At 39.4% G+C, this 21,018-nt stretch overlaps 1 protein-coding gene across 1 annotated transcript; it reads left to right on the top strand.

Moving 5' to 3' along the window:
• The first annotated feature begins 704 nt into the window (after positions 1–704).
• On the top strand, positions 705–10,460 carry LOC139889615 (uncharacterized). Its single transcript, XM_071872556.1, has 4 exons — positions 705–829; positions 901–1,161; positions 1,226–1,322; positions 10,379–10,460. The coding sequence occupies exons 1-4, from the start codon at positions 751–753 to the stop codon at positions 10,458–10,460; spliced, it is 519 nt and encodes a 172-aa protein (XP_071728657.1). The 5' UTR covers positions 705–750.
• The last annotated feature ends 10,558 nt before the right edge of the window (positions 10,461–21,018 follow it).

The following is a 21,018-nucleotide window of genomic DNA, read 5'->3' as shown; positions in this document are numbered from 1 at the left end:
CATTTTGCAGCTCATTTCCACTTTCCTGCCTCAAGCTTCCTCGTTACGCTGCCAATTTGAATTCCGATCAAAAATCAAACATTCCGGCCACCATTTAAAGGTTAGTATTCATCCGATTACTCCTAGAAAATGACTAAAGCTAACGAGACATATGTAGATAGCGTAGAGTCTGTTATAGAGCAGAAGCACATAGATTACTTAGTGAAACAGTATCCTCCCTTAGCCAAGTACAATCCGGTGCCACCCCTACCCCATCAGCGTGCTCACGAGCCACCGGAGAAGAAAGTGGCCATCTATGAACATGCGTTCAAGCATGGTAACTTTAGGGTTCCTCCATCTGACTTCTTCTTAGGCGTATTAGATCACTTCAGAGTGGGATTAGTGCAACTACACCCGTACGCCATAGGCAAAATAGTTCTGTTTGAAATGTGGTGCGCCGCAATCGACAGGGTACCGTTGGTTAAAGTTTTCTGTCATCTATACCGCCTAGCCAATCACCACAAATCCTGGTTCACCTTCTTCGCCCGACAAAATTTCACCAAAACCCCAAAGTCGAATGCGGGTAACTGGAAAGAAACTTTCTTTTTCATTGACCAAACTGTAGTTGGTACCGCTTTTCCGCAAACGCTTATATGGTGCGAGAAGGTGGAAAAGGATGTGAACAAAACCCCGGTCCTTGATGACGAGGAAACAAAGCTGTTAGCGGAGTGCGCTAACGCACAGCTGGTGCACCGGTCATACGGGAACGTGATGTTGCGGCTAGGGAAGATATCCGCACACTGGCCATGGGAGGATGTGCGTCCAGCCATAGTCGGACCGGATGGAAAGGGTAGGAATAGTATAATCACGTACTAACAGTTTGCTATTTATGTGTTCTAACGCATGCGTGCATGTTTGCAGAGATGAAGATGAAGAGAGTACTGACTGCGGAGGAGATTGCGGGCATCGCCTTCCGCAAACAGAATGTGAACCAGCCGTTAGAGCAGGAGAAGACTGGCGAGAATGCACCTGCCACCTCCGGCAATAAGCGCAAGGCCGCCGAAGCCTCCCAATCCCAACAGAAGAAGAAGAAACTCACTCCCAAACAGAGGGAGGACAAGCGGAACGATAACTTCGTTCCCATCGAACCCCGTTCTGCGGATCTACCTCCCCCATCCGCTGGTAAGAGTTCAGCTTTCGCGCATACCGCACATTTGCATTTATATAACAACTTATTAACACGCAGGGCATGCGGAAGAAACTCATCACACCCCACCGCGGGTCAATCCGGACGTCGAAGCTACTGCCGAGTCAAAGGATAAGACGATACACCTGGACTCCGAGTCCACACCAACCCCGCCACACGGTAACTTCCGATTGGCAAACCTGGCGCAGCTCACCCAGTTATCGGCGGAAAACGCCTCAGAGCAGTCCGCCTTCCTCCAACAAATCTTCCCGGCTGAGTTCCGCAACCAACTAGCCGCACTGCCTTTTAATCAGGCGCTCAACGCCTTCGTCCAAAACGGCCTTGTCTTTTTTGGCATGGTTGCAGATCAAGCCCGCCGTTCGACTAACTTGTATCAAGTGGCCTTGCGGAAAGAAACAGAGCTAGGGCTGCTGCAAGCGGGGGTTGATCAGGTGAAGAAAGACAGGGACGCCGCAGAAGAAGCGCGCAAGGCGGTGGAGTTAACCGCGGCAGAAACCAAAACTGCACTGATTGAAGAGAGAAAGAAAAACCGCGAGCTGGTTGGTGCGATTGACCAGTCCAAGGGGGAGGCGGAGCGTCTGCGGGTGGAGCTGGAAAGGGTGACGAGGGAAAAGGATGACGCAGTTACAGGTCGCGAGCTAGCGGAGGCGGACTTGACAAAACTCCGCACCGCTCTTCCCACCATTGCGCAGAAAGTAATGGATTCCGAGCCTGTGTCCGACAAGTTTAACGCCTATGTTGACGCGGTTAAAGACCACGAAATCAACAAGGCAGTGCTAGAGGTGATCCAAGCCTGCGGAATCACACCGCCGTACCCCGACGTCGTGCAGAAAAAATTGAAGGAGGGTACGGCTGCGGTGCTCATGGAAGCGGAAGAAGCCATTACTGCCATCCCGATCCCCCTAATTAATGCGTTTTCCACGGACCCTAATATGTCGATTGATGGGTTCCTCAAGGAGGAATTTTAGTTTGTTGCAATAGTTTGCGCCGTAAGTCCTATGCTTAGGCAGGCAATTGTAAATACAATTTTTGAGCCATAGGTCCCGTGATGGGCAGGCGTTTAAAACAATTACCATTTGTGTAACAAAATTTGATGTATACATATTTCTGTTATGCATGCGTAGTGTGTTTATTTGTTTATATATCGCGAATCAAAACAAAAGGTGAACCGCATGCCCATGCACATAGTTAATCAAAACTAATGCGTATGCGGATGGTACTGCGTAAAATAAACCAATATTTTAACAATTTACCTTTAACAATTTAGACTCAGAAGCTACTGCGTTTTTGCTTTGTCATGTACTAGAGGTGCACGGTAGCTGTATGGTAAGCAACGCAACTAAAAACAAGCCAATGTCTTTATGCTTAAGAGTTCCTCAAGCAAACCAATGCGAGAGTAATTACACACAAGCAAACCAATGCTTGTAATTTTTTAAGTCGACTTTGCAGCCATCTAGTCTGCGTGGCGCTTGGCTAGGGGAAAACCAATTCCCTTTGCCTGCCGTTAATGTCTAGCCTTGTAACCAAACAGGCTTCTGCCGCACGGGGGCTAGAGGACACCCCTTAAGTAGGCAGGAACCGCATACAAAAAAGATTTAAACAACAAAAGTATGCGCGAGTAAATATTTAATTGGCATTAATCACAATTACAACCGCGACACATCCAAACGGACGAAAAATACATAGAAAAAATAATGTGCTACAATAAACTGGAGTGATCAGGTCCACCTAGCTACATATAACATTTTTTCAATAACGTCGCATGCCAAGTGCGTTTAACAGGTTTTCCATCTAGTGTCTCGAGATGGTACGCCCCGGTATTGTTTGCCTTCGCTACCCTGTATGGACCTTCCCAACGGGGGCCCAGCTTCCCAGTATCCTCCGCATGACTTGCGTCGTTTTGACGCCAAACCAAGTCACCGCACTTGTAAGAGCGCGAACGCACACGCTGATTATAGTACTTTGCGATTTTTTGCTTGTTATTTGCTTCGTTGACAGCCGCAGAGAGTCTGCGCTCCTCCAGTAAATTAAGATTTTCCCGCAAAGCTTCAGAGTTATTTTGCTCATCAAAATTTTGTATGCGGAACGTTGGTACCCCAATTTCTGCGGGTACAACAGCTTCTGATCCATAGACCAAACTGAACGGGGTCTCACCAGTGCTTGCTTTGGGTGTTGTTCTATGCGCCCATAAAACCTTCGGTAGTTCATCCACCCAACCAACGCGACCATGACCCAACCTAGCTTTGATTCCAGCTACTATATCCCGGTTGGTGACTTCGCACTGGCCATTCGCCTGCGGATGCGCGACAGATGTAAAAGTTTGCTTAATATTAAGCTCCACGCACCAGCTGCGGAAAGGGTCACCCCCGAACTGCGTACCGTTATCGCTAACAATTTCGGTTGGTATACCAAATCGACAGACGATGTCTTCCCATACAAAATTTCGAACCCTTTTTCCTGAGATTGCTGCCAGCGGTCTCGCTTCGACCCACTTTGTGAAATAGTCGATTGCAACAATCAAGAATTTGATGTTTCCTCGGCCTTTTAGGAATGGTCCGACTATGTCGATTGCCCATTTGCAGAATGGCCACGGTGAGGAGACTGGTATCATTGGATGCGCAGGTGCTCTGCTAATAGGTGCATGTATTTGGCATGATTCACATTGCTTAACTATGCGCGCAGTATCCGCGTACATGGTGGGCCAATAATATCCTAGCCGCATTATTTTTGACACAATGGACCTGTGCCCCGAATGGAGTGCGCATGCACCCTCATGCACCTCGCGTACAACTTCCTCCGCCTCTTTCGGGCCAATGCACCTTAAGTGCGGTCCCAAATAATTCTTTCGATATAGGACGTTACCCTCAAGGGCATACAGTGGTGCCTTAACGCGGACTTTCTTTGCATCAGCGGAATCTGCAGGAGAAGTGCCATCCCGCAGAAAAGCCACGATGGGCGTCATCCATGTTGAGCTTGATTCCTCGACTGGTGCCACTAAAGGCATCATAACAATGAATTTCGCATTGAGTTCTTCTATTAGAACTTTCTTCCCCATATGATCAAAAGCCAAGGCAGCCAGTTTGCTTAACGCATCCGCTTTCTTATTTTGCCCCCGCATTACGTGGGAGATTTGAAAAGCTTCAAACTGGTCAGTGAGGTTGTGAACAAGCGATAGATATTGCTGCATGGCTATGTCATGCGCTTCGAAATCTCCGCTGACTTGACTGCATACTAGCTTTGAATCCACATAAGCGTGCAAAATTTTAACATTTAACCTATGCGCAATGCGCATACCTGCTAACAGAGCCTCATACTCTGCTTCGTTGTTTGTAACAGCAAAATTAAACCGCAGTGCGTATGTATGCTCTTCGCCATCCGGGCCTGTTAAAATTACACCGGCACCTGCACCAGATGCGCTGCATGCACCATCGGTGTACAATTCCCATGGTGACAAAGTTGGTGCAGGTGGATCCTGATGTTCTGCTGATGCCTCGACCTCCGCAGGTAATTCTGCTAGGTAATCAGCAAGTATTTGACCCTTAACCGCACTGCGCGAAGAAAAATTTATTTCATGTTCACCTAATTCAACTGCCCACTTAGCCATTCGGCCAGAAATCTCAGGCTTGTACAACACCTGAAAGAAAAATGATTGCGTTAGTCAATGCGGTAACCCCGGTCATTGCCGCAAAGTAGGCGTTTACCAATCTGTTTGATTGGTTGATCAGTTAGAACCACGATTGGATGTGCTTGAAAATATCGGCGCAAACGCCGCGCCGTATGGACCAGCGCATATACAAGCTTTTCTATTGGTGAGTAGTTTACTTCGCTTGATGTCAGCGTCTTGCTTACGAAGTAGACCGGCATTTGCGTCTGAGAAAAACCTCAGTCGTTAAGTTTCTGCGATATAAATAAAGCATGTAAATTAATGGATTACCTTTCCGCGATCCGCGATGAGGACTGAGCTGACAGCTTCCTTCGATGCCGCGAGGTACAGTGTTAGCGTTTCTCCTGATACTGGCGCAGTAAGTGTTGGTAATTCTGCAAGCACCTTTTTCATCTCCTGAAAGGCTGATTCTGCTTCCTGAGTCCATACGAAGTCTTTTTTCTTCAAACAATTTTTCAAAGTATTGAAGAATGGTAACTGTCGTTCTGCGGCTTTCGACAGAAACCGCATGATAGCCGCAAGCTTCCCCGTTAGACTCTGCACATCTTTCTTTGTCTTCGGAGATGGCAAATTATCAATGGCTTCAATCTTTTTGGGATTGGCCTTGATACCCCGCGCTGTCACCACATGACCTAAAAACTTGCCTTCCTCTTCCCCAAAACTACATTTAAGCGGGTTAAGCTTCATGTTGATCCTGCGCAGAGATGCAAACGTTTCTAGGGTGTCGGTGAGCATGTCTTCTTCGGTGTTACTTTTAATTACCAAGTCGTCGACGTACGCTTCAAGATTTCTACCGATTTGGTGCTTGAATGCTGCGTCAATTACACGCTGATAGGTCGCGCCAGCATTCTTTAAACCGAATGGCATCTTCGTGTAACAATAAATACCCTGCGGCGTATGAAAAGCAGTCTTCTCCTCATCTTCCGCAGCCATTAAGATTTGGTGATAACCCTTGTATGCGTCCAGAAAACACTTGTACCTAAATCCCGATAGTGATTCTACCTTCCAGTCTATCTCCGGGAGAGGGTAATTGTCCTTGGGACATGCCTTATTAATATCTTTGAAATCAACGCACATCCTCCAGTTACCGTCAGCCTTTTTTACCAATACAGGATTTGCAACCCATGTCTGATAACGCACTTCCCGCAGAATGCCTGCTTTGACAAGGTTGTCCACCTCTGCGCACAACCAATCACTGCGGTCTAGAGCCATATGCCGCTTCTTTTGCCTAACTGGTGTCAATGATGGATTAACATTTAACTTATGTTCTGCAATATCACGCGGAACCCCAGTCATGTCTGACTCACGCCACGCGAAAACATCTGCGTTTGCGGACAAAATTCCATGCAATTTGGCCTTTGTTTCGGCTGACAAGCCTGCGCCGATTTTAATTCGCTTATCCGGATACAAGCGATTTGCTATGACTGCACAATTTGCCAGTTGCTCTCCCACGCTAGGAGTGCTTATGGGCGCAACTGAGCCACACAACTCGGTTGTGTGATGTGACGCCACCGTGGCAACGCCTCCTACTGTGGGAAACTTGATCAAACCATGCACTACCGATGGTATGATGTTGAAACGCCGTATGAAGTTTCTCCCTAGCAGTGCGTTATATCGTGAAGTTGAACGAACCACATAAAAATCGACCAATTCATGCCTGATCATCTGCGGGTTCCTGTCATCCGCAAGCTCTACCATTAATTCTATTCGGCCTAGCGGCCACGAGTTTTCTCCAGAGAACCCTGATAGCGTAATATCAGGCTGACGTAACTGCGCTTTGACTTCTGCCGGAAGGAAACGATAACAATGCTCATACATAATATCGACACCGCTGCCAGTGTCAACATGCATGCGCTTAACCTGGATTCCGCAATCGGGGATGCGACACTTGATGATAATGGGCTCATTAATAGAATCAATTGACATTACAGGAGGGAAAGTGATCGGGAGAAGCTCCCAATCCTGATGATCGTTGTACTTTCTCCGCTGGCTGATTTTCTCTGCGTCAACCATGTTAATGGTTAAGTCGGCATTTTTCGCTTTGTCAACTTTCTGCCACGCGAAAGTCTTAGACTTCGGAGCCTCTTCTGTGGCCTTTCCCTTGTCCTTTTTAGGTGGTTTTAGATGATCCAATTTGCCCGCGCGAAGCGCCTCCAGAACCCGTTCCATCAAGTTTTTACACCGATTGGTGTCGTGACCATAATCGTCATGAAATTCACAATACTTTGTTTTGTCCCGCTTACCAAATTCCGTGAGCGGAGTTGGGACCGCAAAGGTCGCGCACACCGGTTCGGTTGCCAAAATTTCTTTTGGCGTTTTGGACAAACTTTTAAGCAGCGCATAGTTCTGATTATTGATGCCGCGCTGATTATTGTTTCGATAATTGCCACTTGATTTCCCTTTATCATTCCTGATGGGACCACCGCTAGGATACCTTCCACGAGAGTTGTTACCACGATTTTGATCGCGCGAACGATCATCATCGTCCTTCCTCTCGTTGCGTGAGCTAGCTGTTGGAATGTCATTATCTTCGCCACTCCGCATATAGTCGTGGCATTCATTAAGCGCCTCGGCATAAGTTGTTGGGACTGTATGGCGCAGATGCCTTACCAGTGTTGGATGACGTTCTGAGTTTATACCATGTATGAGTCCGGAAATCTGTTGCTCTGGTTTGAGATCTGGTATACGCAGGCACTCATTAGTATACCTTGTGAGAAATTCGCCCAAAGATTCCTTGGGCTTCTGCACGATGTCATGGCATTCAATGTGAGTGCGCTTGCGTGGTCTCTGATTCTGATATTGCAGTAAAAACTTCGTCCGCAGATCCATAAACCCGGCAATACTACCCGCCGGCAACTTATTAAACCACTCACGAGCAATACCCTGTAGTGTCATAGGAAATATCTGACACGCAACCGGATCCACCCAGCCTTGAGTGCGCATTGCGCCTTCGAAGCGCTGTAAAAAATCATCTGGATCGGTCAGGCCATTGTAAGTACCCAACGTGCTAGGTATCTTTGGTGCTGATGGAAACGGGTACGCGGATATATGCGGAGGAAACTTGTCAAAGGTAGTCGGTAGCTCGAAGGGTGGTTTAACAGGATCCCCTTTCAAATTTGCAAAGAAACGCTTCATCATGTCCTGAACAAAGTCAGGTTGTGAAAATAAGTGAACCATATCGGGAGGTGCGGCCTGCATGAATTGACTTGCAAGATTTGCCTGCCCTTGAACATTTTGCCAAGGTTGACCCTGCGTCCGCGGATATGACCAAGGCTGCTGCGCTGGAAAAGAGGGATAACTTGAAGACGCAGAGTACACAGGTGGCTGTAAAGGAAGCGAAACCTGTGGCGCAGATATCTGCGAAACTTGAGGATACACACTTAAAAGCCCAACTGTATGCGCTGTGCTTTGCTGCTGCGCTGTTATCGGTGCCCAATGAGAGTTCGCATCTGGGATGACCCCAAATCCCCAACTATTAAGTAACGCCTGCGCATCCGCAGGAGTTAAAAATTGTGAAACTGGGCGCGGTGGTTGCCAAGGTTGCAACGGTGTAAATGACGAATTCTGCTGAATACTCTGCGTATGCAGAGGTATTGAAACAGTGGTACTGTAAATAGGTACCTGGCCGCAGCAAACCACATGCGGCCCCGTTGTTCCACCGCCAACGCCTGCAAAGATGACCCTTGGATCCACCGACGAAAAGTCCAGCCGCGTGGTTGTGACTGGTGAGTTTGCTCTTGGCGGTGTGACCCCGTCTGAATATATCGGCTTGTACCTCTGAAAGGGTTCGCCGGATATAGGTGGAGGGTAAATCGTGTATCCCGCCTGAGTAGCGGCCTCCGTAGTCATAACCGGTGTATGTTGACTACCAGACGGTGCGTTCTGAACATCTGTTTGGGTATGTTCCGATGATTCCTCGGAAGTCATGATACTGTTAAAGAAAAAATTCAAAAATTTTGTAAATAACGAGTCATACAATTCAAAACCTTAAAAGAAAAAGCAATTAAACAGTCTTGAATTAATTCGACTCTCAATGAAAGCACCACTTGATCATGCATATTTTAACCGAGGGGTTTAATATGCCTGCTCAATACGTAAAGAGGGGTTTAAGGATCTTAGAACGTGACTCTCCGGTCCGGCTACCGTGAATAACCCTGGCCGACATGATGATGTCGGCGGGGTGGCCAAGTGATTAAGTCCACCTTCGATAGCGGTCGCTGATCGGAAGGCCCCAAATAAGGTCGTAGGTACTAGCTTACAAAAGACTAACCTGTTAACCTTGAAAAGATGCTGAATGATGCTGTTTTACGTAATGTGTATCGTATGCGATGGTTACGTAATGTGCTGTGTCCGGTAAATGATGATTAGGGTTTGTATTTATAGGCAAACCCTAATTCTAGAACCGTCCCAGATCACGTTAATCTCATCCATAACTGACTCCCCCGAATCACGGATATAATTATGGAAAAGATATTTACTTGACAGCTAAGCAACCGCCGTACCGGGAACAAAGGAATCAGATACAATCCGCATACCGCATAGCGCACACAAGCACACGCATACGCACACTATTAAGCGCTCGCATGCATATTAGGTGCGCATGCGAGTTGCGGTATCATTAAAATAATATATGCGAGAAGATACATTTTGAAGTTGTGTTAGTACGAAGTAAATACGCTGTAATCTATCTTTTAAATACTTATTAGATTAGATATACTGACTTCTACAAGGGGGTTTTTTTTTTTTTGGCGAGAAAAGGATAAACTATTATAATCAAATTGGAATTCATCAAAAAGATGAATTCTAAAACTTACAAACTTCAAAAACTATCGAACTAAACGAACTACAACCAAACGAAAGCTCACGACATCTACGGAAAATAATAACTAAAAAATTACAAACGATCGTAAACAACAAAGAAAAGAGAGTAATCAATCTATAATCTACTAAACAAAGGAAGATTGGAAACCATCTAAACCACACTAACCACTCGATGATAAACCGGAAGTTAAATATCCTTGACTTCCACTAGGTGCGTTATGAATGGAGTAGCGACATTAGTACAGTTGGACCAGGGGCGGATTTATGTGGGGACCGGGGGGCGCCGGCCCTCAGTGGATTTCCAATTTTCAGTGTAAAAATTTGGATTTTTCGACTTTGCCCCGGTGATTTTTTTTTCTGCCCAAAAACTTATATATTTTGCCCAAAACCTTCAAATTGCCTAAAATTCAAATTTTGCCCCAAAACCATCAAATTTTGCCCACAAACCTTCAAATTTTGCCAAAAACCTCCATAATTTGCCTACAAACTTCTATTTTTGCCCCAAAACCTTCATATTTTGCCCAACAAATTGCTACGGTTTTAAAAAAAAAAATTGCCACCGGTAAAAAAGATATTCTGCATCCGCCACTCGTTGGACGTGTGGTAGCTGTATACGTTTTTGTGATCCTTCTCATCAGGTAATTTATAGTTTATGTTCCCTTTTACTCATTTTTTCTATCTCTTATATTGCAATTACTATTTGGTAGGTGTTTAAATGGGCATACAAAGGATGAAGAAGGCGAAGTAGAGTTTATAGATGGGGAAAACAGGTGTTGGGAATGTTGTTGACCATGCAATTATAATCTTCGATTGCGGTATGTTTGTTTTATTGGAGTAATTGTTCCTTTAAATTGGTAACATATCTTACTTGTATTTATTCGATCATGAGACTAAAGTTTTTAAATTGTATTATTTGCTTACAATCTTTGTGCATTTGTCTAATTGTTCTAAACGTAAAATAGTTGATTTCCTGAACTCCGGAGGATAACATCAACAACAATTGTAATATGGGAATCATTTTCGTGATGACTTTCATCCATTTGCATTATCAACTTTAATATCAGGTATTCAGGTATTCAGTGAGAAATAATCATGAAACACGTAAATCAGTCATTCTAATTGTTTACCTATTTATTGAGAATAAATAAAGTATGTGATTATACTTACGGTATCTAAATATATGAACTCTGTGTGATGATCAATCTGCTATTTGTGATCTACTTCTATCTACTTTTACTTAATACATTAAGAGAAATAAGTAATCGAAATCAGTGCTCAACTACTTTTTGTTTCGGTAGCACAAGACAATTAAATTCGATTAGTAGTAGAACCCTACCATTTGGCTCTAGTTATTGAGTCGACAGCAAGCGTCAATTTATTAGTGACTTGACTGACTCTTAGAGCCTAAATTAAATTTCAGCCAGGATTTAAAACCCATGAAAATTTGATATTACCATGTTCATGACGTCTAAATTTTATTTTAATATTTATTTTATTTTTTAAAAAAGTTTTTTCTACTTATTGGCCGAAGGTCTACTCGGAAACAATCTCTCTATCCGCCGAATAGAGAGATGGATGACTTTCTCTACTTTTGAGAGTGTTCACTCTGGGTGGAGAAATGACTTGTCTTTATTCTCGGACATGAGAATGATTGTCTACATCTCATCTTCCCAATACACCACTTATATAGTATTGAGTTTTGTTGTTGTTGTAATAGAACCCTACCAAAAAATAATCAAATGTTTATGTGTGTACTTAGTACACATGATAAATTGGGCGGGTTAAATGAGTTAGTTAATTGAAGACCATTTGTGTAATGAGTTTCTGTTTTAGATTGTGCATGTCTTGAACATGCCAGATTATCTTAGTACGTCACATTACACAAGTATATCATAAGGAATTGTTTATTAATTTTATAGTCAGCTACGTGAAAACACTTTAAAGGGGATGTGAAAGATAATCATCCCAGACAACAAGCTATGGATGTATTCACTATTCATGAATACTACAGAGTACCTGACAAGACACTCAATATAATATCTCAAATATGGGAAACTTGAAGAATAAAATGAATACTAGATCCATCAAAATATAATTATCATATCATATTGGGGGATGATTCTCACACATACTTTTTTGATCCTCACACACCTATTTTAACATTTTGCTCTTCTAATAATACTCAATTGGTGTGTGAGGATCAAAAAAGTGTGTGTGAGAATCATCCCCCTATCATATTACATATTATCCATCCTATTTATTGTTGTTGACAATCAAATTCTTATTATTGTTTTTAACTTTGCTGTCGTTATTTTATTCTAATGAAGTACTTCATTCGATATTTTGTCTCTCTTGATATAGATAATTTACTTTTGTCTTTCATTACTATTACATCGCAACTATCGTTATCTAACATCGTCATTATATCAACTCCTTAAAAATAGTTGCGAATTCGCGGATCTTTAACTAGTTATGTATTGAAAATCAAAAATTCTAAAATAAAGTTTTTTTTAGTTTAAATTTAATATATAAATATAAAGATAATAATCAATGATAAATATTTCTTAAAATACCGGATTCCCTTAAATAAGTTTTCATTTGATAACCCCTACGTACGATAATATCAGCATGAAAAAACTTCATATTTCAAGAAGATCATCACGATCATAGTGGGTAGTAATGCTTTCACCGTTCTTGACGCCACCATCCCATACATAGGCCGGTTAGCTTTCATGACATAACCACCAGACTAAGTGAGAACCAATAAATGCGTGAATGGACATTCCCAAAAATTAAATTGGATTCGTGTCCATTTTCTCTTTATTATAGGTACGACCTTTCATTTCGATCACGCAGGCTACCATACTGCCGACATTAAAAGATATTCTCTAATATATCAACATTATGATATTCCTCATAAAAAAAAAAAAAAAACAAGTATTCACGTAAAATTATAAATAATTTACTAAAACGTGACAACCTACATCATTCAAGAAGAGACTTGCCTTTGTAGGATCAATGATAACAGCAACCATTAGATCCTCATTTTTCCCGGTTGAAGGATTGTAACCGAATTTAACATTATCACTAGATAGGACCTGGAATTTACGTTAAAAAAATGTGCATATTTGGCAGAGACACTCCAACCATGTGTTTCCTTTTGAAACCCACCGGACCCACTCAAAAGAGTTGGATGCCGGAAAATTACCTCCACCGGTCCCCAGATATGTGACAGGAGCAACCATCATCCCACTACTACAAGAGTTGTAATTCTTGTCACGGGTAGGAATTGAACCAGCACCTATTTTAAGTTCAAAACTTTAACATGAAATTTAACCACTATGGTATTGCTACATTGGTAGGACCTGAAATTTAAACGTATACACTTAAGTACTTAACCACATATAAATATATCATAAAGAACAAAATTTTTAGTATATGATAATATGAACCAAAAGTAGCAAGATCAAAACGGGTATTATTAGGTTTTAGAGAGCCATAAACACTTTTTAACCAATTTTCTTGAATTCATAAATTATTATCTGACTACATCTATCCCTATTAATAAAGAGCGATTAAACAGGTTTAACACAATTGAACAATCTTCATATGGCTATATGGCTATTGACTATTGACCCGTTCCCTAGTCAAATCTTCAGCAGACCCATTTGACTCATTAAACATGAAACATAACCCAAACAGAACATTCGCGCAAACATGCATTTGACCTAATCGTATCTAAGTTGGTGTTTGTGGACTCATGGATTTTAAGTATCAACAAAAACAAAAATTTGTGTGAGTAGATAGATAGGTTAAAAAGTTTAATCAAGTAATACTCCGTATAAGTTTTTCATACTGATATATCCAACAGTATGAATAACAAATTGTTATTTTTTTTTTTTTACATCCAGCTTGTTGACATATATAACAAGTATAAACCCACTTTATTATAAAGATAGATGAGCAACACATATAAATATAACATGAAATATATTGTATTGTATATAAAACTATATAACAGTTAATAATCAGCATAAAATATTCAAAGGCAGCATCATATAGTCTTCGGCATACAGCATCAATAAGTTATTACAACAGACTTCTACAATTTGGCATAAATGGCACTACCAGCCTGATTGAAATTAGTGTAACTAATTATTATTGTTACTATCATACGTTGAAACAATTTAACACTATATGAACTATCGAAAACAAAAAACTATATGGCTTGAAGATAAATCAGTTATGGTAGCAAACTGTTAAAATTAGTTGTAGTGTTTTGATTAATTAGAAGTGTTGATTAGTTTTGATGTTTGAATGTTTTGAGGGTATGTTTATAAGAGAAATATTGAAGATTTGTTGTTTAGAAAAAAATGATTTTATTGATTTAGAATTGTGTTGTGAATGTGTGTTTGTGTTTGGTTACATCAAAATGGTGAAACCTTATGCCTATTTATAGGCCTCATGAGTGAGTCTTAGATATTTTAATAGAAATATCTAGATTTCTAATAAATAATATCTAGATATTTTTTGTTAATAATATCTAGATATTTTGTGATTATATCTAGATATTTTTGGTTAATAATATCTAGATATTTTTGTTTTATAAATATCTTCTTCTACTAATTAATTCTAGAATACTCTAGAAATACATTAACATTTTAACACTCCTCCTTAATGTATTTCGATGTTACTCCAAGCATGTTGCGTAGGAACTCGAACTTTGATCTTGGTAGTGCTTTGGTGAATATGTCTGCAATCTGCTCTTCGGTCTTGCAGTATTTTAATTCAATATCTTTCTTGACGGAGACTTCTCGCAAAAAGTGATATTTAATATTAATGTGTTTTGTTCTCCCATGGAACACTGGATTTTTTTGCCATCGCGATTGCAGACTTGTTGTCGCAGAATATTTGTGTAGCGTCGTCTTGTTTTTCGCCCATGTCTTCTAGAATTCTCCTTAGCTATATAGCTTAATTAGCTGAGTTTGCAGCTGCGACGTACTCGGCTTCGGCTGACGATTGTGCCACCGTTTCTTGTTTCTTTGATGCCCATGAGAATACACCAGATCCAAGTGTGAATGCGTATCCTGAAGTACTTCTCATGTCATCCACTGATCCAGCCCAATCACTATCTGTGTATCCATGAAGCTTCGAGTCTGTAGTCGGCTTGTACCATATTCCATAGTCCATGGTACCTTGCAAGTATCTTAGTATTCTTTTAGAAGCTCCGTAATGTATTTGAGTAGGGTTTTGCATGTACCTGGATAGCAGACTCGTTGCGTACATGATATCTGGTCTTGTATGTAGTGACCCGAACTTTTCCATGTTTATATATATTAATTTAGATTGATATTTACATGATTAAATGTTTCCAACATGTTAAGCAATCAAACTTGTTAAGACTTGATTAATTGAAATATGTTTCATATAGACAATTGACCACCCAAGTTGACCGGTGATTCACGAACGTTAAAACTTGTAAAAACTATACGATGACATATATATATGGTTATATATATAGTTAACATGTTTTTATTATAAGTATGTATCTCATTAGGTATTTTAACAATGAGTTATATACATAAAAATGAGACTATTAATTTAAGAAACTCGAAAACGATATATATAACGATTATCGTTATAACAACGTCTTACTAGATACATATGAATCATATTAAGATATTGATACACTTGGTTAATTATGTTAAATGATAATTAAATATATTATTAAGTGTATTAACAATGAAATACATATGTAAAAATAAGACTACTAACTTAATGATTTCGAAACGAGACATATATGTAACGATTATCGTTGTAACGACATTTAACTGTATATACATCATACTGAGATATATTATATATCATAATATCATGATAATATAACAATTTAATATCTCATTTGTTACAATAAACAATGGGTTAACAACATTCAACAAGATCGTTAACCTAAAGGTTTCAAAACAACATTTACATGTAACGACTAACGATGACTTAACGACTCAGTTAAAATGTATATACATGTAGTGTTTTAATATGTATTTATACACTTTTGAAAGACTTCAATACACTTATCAAAATACTTCTACTTAACAAAAATGCTTACAATTACATCCTCGTTCAGTTTCATCAACAATTCTACTCGTATGCACCCGTATTCGTACTCGTACAATACACAGCTTTTAGATGTATGTACTATTGGTATATACACTCCAATGATCAGCTCTTAGCAGCCCATGTGAGTCACCTAACACATGTGGGAACCATCATTTGGCAACTAGCATGAAATATCTCATAAAATTACAAAAATATGAGTAATCATTCATGACTTATTTACATGAAAACAAAATTACATATCCTTTATATCTAATCCATACACCAACGACCAAAAACACCTACAAACACTTTCATTCTTCAATTTTCTTCATCTAATTGATCTCTCTCAAGTTCTATCTTCAAGTTCTAAGTGTTCTTCATAAATTCCAAAAGTTCTAGTTTCATAAAATCAAGAATACTTTCAAGTTTGCTAGCTCACTTCCAATCTTGTAAGGTGATCATCCAACCTCAAGAAATCTTTGTTTCTTACAGTAGGTTATCATTCTAATACAAGGTAATAATCATATTCAAACTTTGGTTCAATTTCTATAACTATAACAATCTTATTTCAAGTGATGATCTTACTTGAACTTGTTTTCGTGTCATGATTTTGCTTCAAGAACTTTGAGCCATCCAAGGATCCATTGAAGCTAGATCCATTTTTCTCTTTTCCAGTAGGTTCATCCAAGGAACTTAAGGTAGTAATGATGTTCATAACATCATTCGATTCATACATATAAAGCTATCTTATTCGAAGGTTTAAACTTGTAATCACTAGAACATAGTTTAGTTAATTCTAAACTTGTTCGCAAACAAAAGTTAATCCTTCTAACTTGACTTTTAAAATCAACTAAACACATGTTCTATATCTATATGATATGCTAACTTAATGATTTAAAACCTGGAAACACGAAAAACACCGTAAAACCGGATTTACGCCGTCGTAGTAACACCGCGGGCTGTTTTGGGTTAGTTAATTAAAAACTATGATAAACTTTGATTTAAAAGTTGTTATTCTGAGAAAATGATTTTTATTATGAACATGAAACTATATCCAAAAATTATGGTTAAACTCAAAGTGGAAGTATGTTTTCTAAAATGGTCATCTAGACGTCGTTCTTTCGACTGAAATGACTACCTTTACAAAAACGACTTGTAACTTATTTTTCCGACTATAAACCTATACTTTTCTGTTTAGATTCATAAAATAGAGTTCAATATGAAACCATAGCAATTTGATTCACTCAAAACGGATTTAAAATGAAGAAGTTATGGGTAAAACAAGATTGGATAATTTTTCTCATTTTAGCTACGTGAAAATTGGTAACAAATCTATTCCAACCATAACTTAATCAACTTGTATTGTATATTATGTAATCTTGAGATACCATAGACACGTATACAATGTTTCGACCTATCATGTCGATACATCTATATATATTTCGGAACAACCATAGACACTCTATATGTGAATGTTGGAGTTAGCTATACAGGGTTGAGGTTGATTCCAAAATATATATAGTTTGAGTTGTGATCAATACTGAGATACGTATACACTGGGTCGTGGATTGATTCAAGATAATATTTATCGATTTATTTCTGTACATCTAACTGTGGACAACTAGTTGTAGGTTACTAACGAGGACAGCTGACTTAATAAACTTAAAACATCAAAATATATTAAAAGTGTTGTAAATATATTTTGAACATACTTTGATATATATGTATATATTGTTATAGGTTCGTGAATCAACCAGTGGCCAAGTCTTACTTCCCGACGAAGTAAAAATCTGTGAAAGTGAGTTATAGTCCCACTTTTAAAATCTAATATTTTTGGGATGAGAATACATGCAGGTTTTATAAATGATTTACAAAATAGACACAAGTACGTGAAACTACATTCTATGGTTGAATTATCGAAATCAAATATGCCCCTTTTTATTAAGTCTGGTAATCTAAGAATTAGGGAACAGACACCCTAATTGACGCGAATCCTAAAGATAGATCTATTGGGCCTAACAAACCCCATCCAAAGTACCGGATGCTTTAGTACTTCGAAATTTATATCATATCCGAAGGGTGTCCCGGAATGATGGGGATATTCTTATATATGCATCTTGTTAATGTCGGTTACCAGGTGTTCACCATATGAATGATTTTTATCTCTATGTATGGGATGTGTATTGAAATATGAAATCTTGTGGTCTATTGTTACGATTTGATATATATAGGTTAAACCTATAACTCACCAACATTTTTGTTGACGTTTAAAGCATGTTTATTCTCAGGTGAATATTAAGAGCTTCCGCTGTTGCATACTAAAATAAGGACAAGATTTGGAGTCCATGTTTGTATGATATTGTGTAAAAACTGCATTCAAGAAACTGATTTTGATGTAACATATTTGTATTGTAAACCATTATGTAATGGTCGTGTGTAAACAGGATATTTTAGATTATCATTATTTGATAATCTACGTAAAGCTTTTTAAACCTTTATTGATGAAATAAAGGTTATGGTTTGTTTTAAAATGAATGCAGTCTTTGAAAAACGTCTCATATAGAGGTCAAAACCTCGCAACGAAATCAATTAATATGGAACGTTTTTAATCAATAAGAACGGGACATTTCAGTTGGTATCCGAGCGTTGGTCTTAGAGAACCAGAAAATTTGCATTAGTGTGTCTTATCGAGTTTGTTAGGATGCATTAGTGAGTCTGGACTTCGACCGTGTTTTCTTTAAAAATGATTGCTTAACATTTTTGTTGGAAACTATATATTTTTAACATATGAATATTATGTGATATATTAATCTCTTAACGTGTTTGATATTATGTGATAGATGTCTACCTCTAGAACAAGTCCCATTGACTCACCTAATAATAATGAAGAGTCAAATGTAAATTGGAATGATTTGTGGACTGATTCACAAGTTCCCGAAGAGGAACCGGAAGAAGAGTCGGAACCGGAAGAAGAATCGGAACCGGAAGAAGAATCGGAACCGGATGAAGAAATAGAACCGGTGGGGGAAATAATAAAACGGTTAAGTAAAAGAAAATCCTCAACCAACCGACCAAAGTTAATTATGGTCAATGGTGTTTCCGCCAAGGAAGCAAAATATTGGGAGGATTACCAATTCTCCGATGAATCGGATTCCGATGAGAATTCCGATGATGTTATAGAAATTACCCCAACTGAATTTAAAAAGGCAAAAGAAAATAATAAGGGAAAGGGCATAAAAATAGAGAAATCTAATTCCAACCCCGATGAACTTTATATGTATCGTCAACCCCCGAAGTCCTTAAGTTGTAACAATGACCCGGGAACCTCTAAACCACCAGGTTTTTCTAAACCAATGTGGACAACGACGGCTCGTATTAGGGGAACATCATATATCCCTAGAAACTTGGCAAAACGAACCAAAACCGAAGAAGAAGAAACGAGCGAGTCGGAATAAGATAGTTGTATTCGTGTGGTGTAATATATGGAATATAGTGTTCTTATGCTTTATGATATATGTAAAAATTGCTTGTATTAATAAGTATTTTTTTTATGAATCTAACTCTTGTCTATTTTACAGTTTAAAAACACAAAATGGATAGACAACCCAATATTTTAAGAGACCTACCCGGAGACATGATTGATGAAATCTTGTCTAGAGTCGGCCAGAATTCTTCGGCACAACTATTTAAGGCGAGATCAGTTTGTAAGACATTCGAAGAACGTTCCAAGAATGTCTTGGTTTATAAGAGACTTTCGTTTGAAAGATGGGGGATATCACATTGGGAAACTCATAAGTTACGATGTGTTTACTTTGACGCATATATTGCGGGGAACCCAAATGCTATTTTTTGCAACGGGTTAAGAAATTATTTTGACTCAATATATCCGAATATTGGACTTCGTGATTTAGAAAAAGCGGCTAACATGCAACATAAAGAAGCATGTTATGCTTACGGATTAGTAATGTTCACTTCTCACCAAAGTGAGAACAAGAACATCGGGCTACAACTATTAAACAAAACGTTTCCACAAGTGACAGAGTCGGTAATTGGGGTAAGAAATGAGGTTTTTAGATTATTACGGGACTGTTGGACATTACGTAACCCTCGTCCCTTTGATGACGTTACAACACGCTGTCTTATCAACGGCCATAACGGTTATGTTGCACAAGACCAAGGATGGGAAGTAGTCCTAGTAAAACCAGAATGCATGACTTGTTTCTGGACGTATGAATTACGTGTCTTTATTGCCTTTGCTGAACGACTTGTGTACTAGCTAGAATTGTCTTCACAACTATCTTGTATCAAAGTTATTGTGTGCTATATTTCATGCTTTATGTAAAATAAGCGGTATTGTAAGTTTGTAAAATATTGTATAAAAGATTGAACGCGAAATATTATTATAATCAGTTTTTCATATAGAATTGTAGTAGTTGAATTGTATATTAGCTACTAAGTATGAACCTAACGGGTAAGTACTACCCGAATTTAAACTTATAAAACGCTAATATGAAGAAAAAGCTTTTATAAATGAGTTCATATTATGCTACGAAATACTATTAACTACTCTTAATATTCTGTATGATTAACTTGTTCCATTTAACTATTTTGAAGGAAATGGCACCGACTACTCGACACACCGTGAATATGAATGAAGAGGAATTCCGTACTTTTCTAGCTTCAAACATAGCCGCAGTACAGGCTGCGCTACATACCAAGAATAACCTTGGATCTAGCAGTACAGGAAATCGTGTAGGATGCACCTACAAAGAATTCACTGCCTGCAAACCTTTGGAATTTGATGGAACCGAAGGACCGATCGGATTGAAACGGTGGACCGAGAAGGTTGAATCGGTGTTTGCCATAAGTAAGTGTACTGAAGAGGACAAAGTGAAGTACGCTACGCATACCTTCACAGGTTCTGCGTTAACATGGTGGAATACCTATCTAGAGCAAGTGGGACAAGATGATGCGTACGCACTACCGTGGTCAGCATTCAAGCACTTGATGAACGAGAAGTACCGTCCCAGAACCGAGGTCAATAAGCTCAAGACAGAACTTAGAGGGTTACGAACCCAAGGATTTGATATTACCACGTACGAAAGACGATTCACAGAATTGTGCCTATTGTGTCCGGGAGCATTCGAAGATGAGGAAGAGAAGATCGACGCGTTTGTGAAAGGATTACCGGAAAGAATCCAAGAAGATATAAGTTCACACGAGCCCGCCTCCATACAACAGGCATGTAGAA

This window comes from Rutidosis leptorrhynchoides, chromosome 2 (assembly GCF_046630445.1).
Source record: "Rutidosis leptorrhynchoides isolate AG116_Rl617_1_P2 chromosome 2, CSIRO_AGI_Rlap_v1, whole genome shotgun sequence".
NCBI lineage: Eukaryota > Viridiplantae > Streptophyta > Magnoliopsida > Asterales > Asteraceae > Rutidosis > Rutidosis leptorrhynchoides.
The sequence above is the reverse complement of the archived record's forward strand: the minus strand, read 5'-3'. Positions and strand labels throughout refer to the sequence as shown.